Below are 9,960 nucleotides of genomic sequence, written 5' to 3' on the forward strand. Positions count from 1 at the left end.
GTAATCAATAATGACAGATATCCACAAGGTAAAGAGAGGTGACATTTTCCGCTTTTATGAAACGAAATATAGTAAAAAGAACAACTTATATTAAACAAGTTTCCTCAATTAAAATATCAAGAACACAAAATACATACATATTCATATTTATACGGAATTGACAATCGTTTATGTATATTTCAATTTTTATTCTGTAGCATTCTGTAGAATCGACATTCTAAAATTGGATTTCAATTTACAACGACTGTTATTTTGAATTTCACGGTTAAATTTGTCGACAGTTTTTTTTACAAAAACAGAGGTGTATTTTTCAGTGTACATTCAAATATAAAATAATATTTTCATATGTAGGTAGCTATGTCAGATATTTTTTCGAATTCTGAATGCAAACGAGACGTGCCTTCGTTTATAGAACCCCGACCCCCACTTATTACTAATCCGTTTATGAGACGCCGTCCACAAAAGGGCACTAATCTAATGGATTTATTTGAAGAAGAATCAACATATGATGAACCGGAACTAGTGCAAGTATATTTGCGTTTAAAACCGTGTACCATCCCAAGCAATTTATACGAAGTTCGAGGTGATAGATATTTGATTACCTCTCTCGACACAACTACAGCGGGCCATGGACGAAAGACTCAACATAATGTATCCAAAATGTACACTTTTTCGCATATATTTCCTGAAGATATATCTCAAAAAGTAAGGCTATTTTTTATTTTAATAAACATTTACCTTATTTACCATATATATTTAATATTTTAAAATTTACAGGAAATTTTTGACCATGTAGTAAAGGATAATTTAAAAAAGTTGCCAGAAGGTCGAAGTTTTACCTTGCTTACTTATGGTGCATCAGGTTCTGGGAAAACATACACACTTATGGGTACTGTGGCATCTCCAGGTTTAGTGCCAAGGTCGTTAGAATATTTATTTAATAATGTAGAAGTCCAGATGCATCCAGTTTATAAGCCTGCTGAAGGAGGTTTTGACCCTTTGAGTTGTTCTTCTCAAGAATATGAACTGTTGGTAAGATTTAAAATTATCTATCACATGATTAGCAATTCTGTGTTAACAATTTTGGTTAGTCCATATGAAAAGATTTTGTAATTGTTTTTTTTTTATTCTAGTTCGTGAAGAGATTAAGAAAATTATCTGCCCCATTAAGAGATAAATATAGAAGAATGAGCTCTCAACTAAGAACAGACTTAAGGGGTAGTGTTTTGGACTTATCAAAATCAAAGCATTATATATGGGTAAGTATTTATTCATTTTGAGAGTAAAACTTAGGATTGCATTTATTTAGCATGCTTTAAAGATATCTTATTTAACCCACCCCTTATCTACTGAATACAGAATTCAATCTTGGATTTTATCTAGATGAGACAGGTAAATATTATAAATATGAAGGATATAACCAAAGGTGTGAAAAGAGCAGGAAGTTGATACAGTATATTTAATTATTATAATAGATGTCTAGACTTCCTTGAGCTAACAATTTCTGTTTTGCCAATACAACTTGTAATTTTTACTGGGATTTAATTAATTATTATTAATATTTGTTCTTACTTATAGTAATACATTTATTGTACCAGGTTTCCTTTATTGAAATATACAATGAAGGTATATATGATCTACTTGCTGGGTCTGATCGTAGAGCGGCAAAACTTGTCATACGGGAAGATTTAAATGGAAATGTGTATGTAAAGGTAAGATATCTCAATTTTAATATAAAATACTAAATACCTGTGTATGATATATATTAAGTCTTTTCTGGGTACAGGGGGCAACACAAGCCTTTGTCCGTTCTGGTGAAGAAGCATATGATGTAATGGTAGCTGGAAAACATAATTTACAAGTTGCGGCGACCGGTGTACATGCACAATCATCGCGCTCACACTGCATTTTCACCATTACTATGCTTACTGAAAATGGTTTGATAATTTTTGTGTTAATAATTATGTGAGTGAGAGCAGTCTTGGCATTGTGACCCAACATAGTGTGGGAACCTCATAACCCTGAGGTTGTTCGAATTGTGTCTGTGCAATAATGACCTGTTCTATCTTGCACACTTGCTTGTATGGTGAACACTTCATGAGGGAACTGACATGCATTAGACCAAAAAGTCGGCGGTGTGTGTCGGGCTCAGAAGTCTGATCACCTAATGTCTATTAAGAAATATATATAATCATCAACTGATACAAATCTAAGGTCTACACTAACATTAAACTATTTGTTTAATATTATCTTGAACCACCACAATGCTAAAATATTGTTTCTTCTAATGTGTTAATTGTCATATTTGTACCATGATCACTATTAGCAAGATTATTTTGTCTATAGGTATTTATCATGGTTGTTCCTTGGCTTAAAGGTCTCGTTACCAGGCCATAAAATTATTAAAAAAAAATGGTGGTTCCTTTTTTAAATTTACCATCGAATAATTGCCCAGACGGCGGTATCGTGACGTCATGCGTACGTCTATGCGACTTGGCGGGAAGCGAGCGAGCGCGTCGTACGCGTAACACGGGCGCTCGTATGCAGGAGTCACGTGCGATTAACACGTCATTGCACGTCCTGGAGAGATGTCTGCACTCCCTTCGACGGAAGCAGGCCGTTGCTAACCGCGCTGTTGTACCTTATCGGTAATTTTTAAATATATTAATATAACTATTTCTTATAGAGTAAATGATTTAACATATATAAATGTTTGATTCCAAAACATATATTAAGGGCTGTAGTTGCAAACCTCAATCTCCATTCGAATCAAATATAACATGCTTTTAATAGAAAAGATTGTTAGAACATGACTGTTATAACTAGACGCATTTCAATAATTGGTCGAGCCTTTCGGTACTCTTCTTCTTTATTACGCAATGGCGTTTTAGTACTTGTCATTTTTACTATCTCGATAACCACCTCCTGACACAATGTTACATTCGCGTTTGAGTTTGTGTAGGAAGGATATGCGCTTCCTCAAACCTACCACTCTTACTACTGAGAGGCCGACTCCAAGGCCCAGTGGCTGACGTCGAGAAGTTGTATTTATCCTTAGCGGCCGAAATAACTTCGTTAGAACATTTAGGGTATGACGTCATCGCATTGATTGTAGCCGCAAACTATTTTATTTAAATAGATTTTAAACTGTAATTTCTGTCCCTAAAAGTATAAAATAGGGAAATAATAGTAATACTTGCTGCTTAGCGATAGAGTTACTATAATTTAAAAAAAAAATGTATTCTAATTTTCTGAACATTTCAGTGAGTCAAAGTTAACTCGTCTCCTTGGGGCGGGTCTATCGGGCACTCGCGGCGAATCGGTCACGATGGTTGTCACGCTTAACCCTTCACCCGAATACGCTCACGAGACAAGACACGTGCTACAATTGGCCGCTGTTGCTAAGGACTTACGTGAGTTATTTGACAAAACATCATTAGCCATATTATGGCAAAGCCAAATTTTTAGACTAAAATGTTAGATTTAAAAAAAAATTATAACCGTTATTTTTTTCAATTAAATAAACGTATTAGTTACGTAAATTACCCTTTTTGAACCGAGAGTGGAGTTAAAGGATGGAATTGCATTGTCTTTTGAGTGATACATACTACAGATACACATGAGCTAAATAAAAACGAATTTTTAATTAAATTACAATTTTTTTTAAAGGTGGCCAGTATCGATGCACACTTTAAGATAAACCTTTTTTGTCATAAAAAAAAACACTAAAATTAAAAAAAAAATGTTTTATGCACCTTAAGACTATGATCCCTTGATTACAGTTTGTATTTACTTTGTTTCAGAAATAAACAACACAGTTTCCGACTACCCAAGCTCACTTGAGAGTAGCACTCATGACTTGAATAACAGTGTATGTGCCGAGTTGATGAAGCTTCGGTCCTGTAATGAAAGACTCAACTTTGAATTATTACAGTGAGTAAATTCATAGTACAATTTGAGACATTAATATAGGCTATGTTAATCAGGGAGATAGCAGTAGTTTTAGTTTATTTGTTACAAACATAAAAAATTAGAAAAAAACCTTTTTGTAATAATAAATTATTTAAGGAGTATTTTTCTTCAGTCGACTCTTCTCGTAAACACTGGGAGTGATCCCTAAGTGGGAATATTGGATTTAAATAATCGTCTTATTAAATTATTGTAGTTTATAAAGCATAAACAAGTTTTTTATTGTAGTCATATTGTTAAATTTCAGATGTCAAAACTATAATAAGGAATTGACAGCTTTGATAGACGAAAAACAGGCAACAAATGCAGTCACTATGCAGGAGATAGTCAATTTGGCCAAGGAGGGCAGTCGGCAGTTCTATGAGCCACAGATAGAAGCGCTTAAGAGAGAGGTATTTTAATTAAAACACTCTTCTTGAAGCCACAGCCAGCATCGGAATATTTGGCGTTGACATATCGAACGACGTTCAGAGGGAAAGGCTAAATTAGCCTCCAAAAAGCTTGGTGTGCTCAGCAAGGCGAGACGGTACTTCACTCCGGGCCACCGCTTGCAACTCTATAAAGCGCAAATACGGCCCCACATGGAATACTGTTCTCACCTCTGGGCGGGGGCTCCCCAGTACCAGCTCCTTCCACTTGACCGTATCCAACGAAGAGCGGTTCGAATCGTCGATGACCAATCCCTCTCCGAGCGGCTCGATCCTTTGGCGTTGCGTAGAGATGTGGGGTCACTCTGCATCTTCTACTGCATTTACCATGGAGAGTGTTCAGAGGAGTTGTTCGGTCTAATACCACCAGCTGAGTTTTATTATCGGACTTCAAGGCCTAATACAAAATACCATCCGTATCACCTAGTTTTTAAGGAAGTTTTTGCCACGCGCCACCACTACGTGGAACCAGCTGCCTACTGAAGTATTTCCGAACCAATTCGACTTAGGGTCCTTCAAGAAAAGAGCGTACAAATTCTTAAAAGGCCGGCAACGCACTCGCGAGCCCTCTGGCATTGAGAGTATCCATGGGCGGCGGTATCACTTAACATCAGGTGAGCCTCTTGCCCGTTTGCCCCCTATTTTATAAAAAAATAAAATAAAATAAATAATAATACCCAACATCTTATACATACAAAATTAGTCCAATTGCAGTATTTTGAGAAAAACACTGATCTTGCCGTAATATTAAAAAAACAGTAATCTGTCTTCATCAGTGTAAATTTTACAGAAAGACACAATACAGTACTTCATAAAATTATAATTATAGTATTAGTTGTAAATTTCGTGCTTTTTTTAAATGATATATATTTGTCATCTCTACATTGATTATAGATAGAGGAGTTGAAAGAAGAATATGAGGAATTGATAAGTGATTTGAAAGAACAAATGGTGGGGCCTAAAGGAATCAAGGTAATTTTTTAAAAATAACTGATTTTAATTAAAATAATAATTAGAAATAACTGGTTTTAGGATGCTACATGGTTGTTGTTTTTATTTCAGATCGATGAACTTATGACTGAAGTTGCTACATTAAAGGTATTTACAAAGCATATTCAAACCAAATTATATAAAAATTTAAAAAAAGCAATTCGGTAGAAACAAATCTTTTGCATCAGATCCCTACACTGCAGCTGACTGCGACACATTACTAACCCAGAAAGAGAAACTTGTATTTTAAGTTTATTAATAATTGTATTGATATGGGAAAAGAATTAAAAAATATTTTATTCCAGCAGTTCATACATATAAAACGTTTTTATAGGAAAAAATTACGGCCGAGGAGTTAGCGCGTGCAAGAGCAGAAGAAGAAATTCAGCATTTACGAGCATGTATTGAAGAGAGGGATGGTAATAAATTATGCAAATAGTATAAATAATCTTATATAAACAAAAATAGTTTTATATTTCATTAATATAATAACGTTTACAGGAAATGACGAAGTATCAAACGAACACATATCCATAACTGAGTCCGACAGTGAAGAGGAACAAGACGAATTGTGCAATGAAAGTCTCGAACCTACATTTAAAAAAGAAGATATTAATAGGACTAGATTACTTCGACAAAGTCTAGTAATGGATGATGATAATGGAACAGACAATGTTTCGGATTTGGATGACACGTTAAAAGATGATAGTGTCGAATCAAATGAGAATGTAATGACTACATGTAAAAAAAAAATATCTCATGATCTGGATAATGAAGAATGCAATTTGGACCTTGTCAGTTTTAAAATGGGTAACAAAGGCTCTTTCTTTTTTAATGATGATAATGTAATTCCTGAGAAAACAGATGTAAGAGGAACATATTGTGTCACTTCAAATGACCAATCAAATAAAGCAATTGAATCTTCCATAGATGAGGGATTTCAGTGTGACGATGAGGTTGATGATGTACCAGAAATCCTAGTTAAAAAAAGTAGTTCCCTTCCGAAAAAAGTAACTGGCATAAAATATAAGACTAGAAACGATTCGTTGGCTCAGTTCGAACAATTTGAATTGGAATCAAATAATTGTAATCCTGCAGAATCCTTGTCGCCAAATGAATTTGGTAACAATTTACCTTGTAACACTAAAGGTTTCTTTTATGATAGTGAAACACATTCTGAACTGGTCAAAATTAATATAGATGATGAGAGATCACCGTCTATTGTTCAAGATGACGTGAATGACAATTATGAGCCCAGTATGATTAAAAAGATTTTGAAAAAGAAATTTGTTGCGCTACATGAAAAACCTGGGAATTTCAATGCAAACCAAGATACAATTAAAGGGAACGAAGAAACAGAATTCAAGGAAAGTTTCGACTGTGAAATTCCAGAACATGCATTTGAAGCTTCTCATGAATCTGTTGATTTATTTGAATCACCACGTCCAGGTAATACAGAAATTGTTCTCAGTGATAAGCATAACGAGCCTAAAGATAATATTAATTCCTTAGAAATCCCTAAAAATTTACGAGCAAAATCTCAAGAGTCGAGTATTAATAAAACTATCCCTAGCTTTCCTCCATTAGGTAAGGATAACATAAATGAAAGCGAAACTGACAACATACGTAAACTGAGTACCGTTGTTTCTCACGTTGGGGAAGTTACAGCAAATGATAGTGAAAAAGAAAATATTATCGAAACAACAGACGAAAAGGAATTAAAAGATCGAAAATCCCTTTCAATGTTAATCGAAAGAAGTGAACTGAGTACCGTCGATGTTTCTCACGTTGGGGAAGTTTTAGCAAATGATAGTGAAAAAGAAAATATTATCGAAACAACAGACGAAAAGGAATTAAAAGATCGAAAATCCCTTTCAATGTTAATCGAAACAAGTGAACTGAGTACCGTCGATGTTTCTCACGTTGGGGAAGTTTCAGCAAATGATAGTGAAAAAGAAAATATTGTTATCGAAACAAAAGACGAAAAGGAATTAAAAGATCGAAAATCCCTTTCAATGTTAATCGAAAGAAGTGAACTGAGTACCGTCGATGTTTCTCACGTTGGGGAAGTTTTAGCAAATGATAGTGAAAAAGAAAATATTATCGAAACAACAGACGAAAAGGAATTAAAAGATCGAAAATCCCTTTCAATGTTAATCGAAACAAGTCGTGAAATCGAAACTACGACTAAACCAAACATTCTAGAAGATGAAATAAAAACAGAATCACCTAGTTCAATTAATGATGCATCATTAAATGTTAATAGTTTACCTAAACCATCCGATTTGTTTAAAGTACCTTTACCATTAAATGATAATACCAAACTGGAGAAGGTAACAGAGAAGAACAAAGAAGGTTCAAAGTATGACAATGATTGTAATGAGAAGATATCAAATGACATATCAATTACAAATGTAACTATTAACAATACATTAGATGCATTTGAGGATATTTACAAGAATATTACCTTGCCACGTGTGACCGAATTTGATTTATTGGTGTCCACCGCTGAAGAGAAAGCTGCCCCACCGGAGACTGAAACAAAATATAATTTAAGACAGAAATCTAAGAAAACCAGAACTCAACATATTAAAGAAGAAAAACTTCAGTTAGAAAATAATAAAAATGATCAGGAAGAGATTAAAAAATTAAAAGTCAATGATGAAATGGTTTTTGAAAGTCAAGTAAAATGTGAATCAAAGCCGAAACGTAATCTTAGACTGCGCCGGCGCAATGAAGAAAGTGAACTGAAATTTAAGAATATCGCCAATTTGCAAGCTGAATTTAGTGACGTTACTATGAATTTGCCTGCGCCAACTAAACTGGTAGAAGATATTCCTTCGCCTATAAAAGATGACGAAGAAAATATATCTCCAGTACTAGGCATGCAAAGCTGTCCCTCCAAATCGTAAGTTATTTTTATCAACTACTAGCGGACACGACAAACGTTGTCCTGTCTTAACTAGGAATATTGATATCGAATTGGTATAATTAACTAATGATATACAACATTCTTTGTTTGTTTTCTGGCGCGTATATAAATAGTTTTGTTGTTTTTCCGACATGGGAAGAGGCAATATATCTGGCCATGTTAAAAACATGGATTTTCAAGATTAATACCACAAACAATTAGCGACTGTAATTATTTTATATGTATTTTATTAATATAATAACTCCGATCGAAGCATTTGTTTTAAACGATATTCATTTTTCTTACATTATTTTTGACGATATTTGCAGCACGCATTCTGTCAAACGCCATAAGGTTACATGAAAAAAGTTTGAATTGAAAGTAAACCATTTTTTTAAACCGGATTGAAGCTTTTTGTATTATTATAAACTTATAATTATTTACATAATTTTAAATTAAAAAAAATATTTTTTTTTCAATGTGTAAAAGCTATGTTAACCTAAGACAATACTAAGTTAGAATTGTAAAAGCGCTATGCACTGAAAACAAATATTCCTATCGTAACAAAAGTCATGATTAATTAATATGGTGGTTAAGTAATCTTAAATTTTCTAATTTTCCGCTCAATTTCCTTAATTTTTTCTTTCTCTTATGAAAGAAAAATAACAAACACAAAACAAAGAATTAGCGGTCCAGCCGTTCACGCGTGATGCCGTGACCAAAGGACCTACTTCCTTTCATTTATATATATAGATAGTCATTATTTGTTTATTACAAAAACATCTATATGAACCGATAAATACCACCAAATCGTGTGGGCCATTATTATTGTGATTTAACAGTTCCATGGATTAAAACATAACGACGCAATATAAAATAATATGTGACTCTTTTAACAAATTCATACCGATTACGGACGACAGGCAATTACGCCTGTGGTAGAAGTTTTGTTGTCTAGGTATCCTTGAAAACTATTGAAGTAACTGGATGAAACCAATATATCAATTTGTAATTACTTTCTAGTGTAACTCGCAGCCGAAGAAAGCTGTTTACTCCAAGAGCAGAGGCGCTTGAGGAAACATGTCCACAGACCATTGACATTGGCGAGCAAATTCGCGTTCCTCGACCTTCTTATCACCGGCCAAGAGCCCGTAGAAAGCTTTGAAAAATCAACGTTCATAGCTAGTTTGGTACTGGTAACCATGTGGAGATAATTATGTTAATTTTACTTACTGTACAAGAATCCCGAAGTCAACTGCAGTTTTTTTTTTTTGTAGAATTAGAGCAATTTTTTTAATATGGCGTGCAATTGTGTACAAGAAACTAGTTGCAAATGTGTACTTTTCACTTATGGCGAGTCACGCTTTCTTGATTATCTATGTATTATTATCAAAAAATAAATAATGTCATTTTCCATTCAGTTTTATTACAAAATATGTTTAGTACGTGTTTATTATTTTGCCTCGAAATGGTCCACAAAGTAGTGTACAAGGGAGAATTAACGACCTGTCAACATCAGTGATGTTTAACAAACCTTGCAATTAAAAGTGATTAATTAATTAAATTTCCTTTTTTGCCATTAGTTGTTGACGATTGATAAATATATTCATAAAAGACGAAAACAAACAACTTGAAAATTGATCATTTCATGAAAGGACTGTT

At 33.8% G+C, this 9,960-nt stretch overlaps 1 protein-coding gene across 1 annotated transcript; it reads left to right on the plus strand.

The window, feature by feature from the left end:
• Positions 1 to 246: 246 nt before the first annotated feature.
• On the plus strand, positions 247 to 9,695 carry LOC123720282 (kinesin-like protein KIF20B). The gene is made up of 14 exons (XM_045676828.1): positions 247 to 705; positions 778 to 1,032; positions 1,134 to 1,259; positions 1,599 to 1,712; positions 1,787 to 1,937; positions 2,456 to 2,648; positions 3,265 to 3,413; positions 3,804 to 3,933; positions 4,217 to 4,361; positions 5,292 to 5,369; positions 5,460 to 5,495; positions 5,722 to 5,806; positions 5,889 to 8,295; positions 9,322 to 9,695. The coding sequence occupies exons 1-14, from the start codon at positions 358 to 360 to the stop codon at positions 9,461 to 9,463; spliced, it is 4,359 nt and encodes a 1,452-aa protein (XP_045532784.1). The 5' UTR covers positions 247 to 357; the 3' UTR covers positions 9,464 to 9,695.
• The last annotated feature ends 265 nt before the right edge of the window (positions 9,696 to 9,960 follow it).

This window comes from Pieris brassicae, chromosome 2 (genome assembly GCF_905147105.1).
Source record: "Pieris brassicae chromosome 2, ilPieBrab1.1, whole genome shotgun sequence".
Lineage (NCBI taxonomy): Eukaryota > Metazoa > Arthropoda > Insecta > Lepidoptera > Pieridae > Pieris > Pieris brassicae.

Coding starts and splice junctions, on each gene's coding strand:
- LOC123720282 (XM_045676828.1), top strand. CDS start 358: ATGTCAGATATTTTTTCGAATTCTGAATGCAAACGAGACGTGCCTTCG. Junction 706..777: donor CTGAAGATATATCTCAAAAA/GTAAGGCTATTT, acceptor TAAAATTTACAG/GAAATTTTTGACCATGTAGT. Junction 1,938..2,455: donor TACTATGCTTACTGAAAATG/GTTTGATAATTT, acceptor ATAATTGCCCAG/ACGGCGGTATCGTGACGTCA.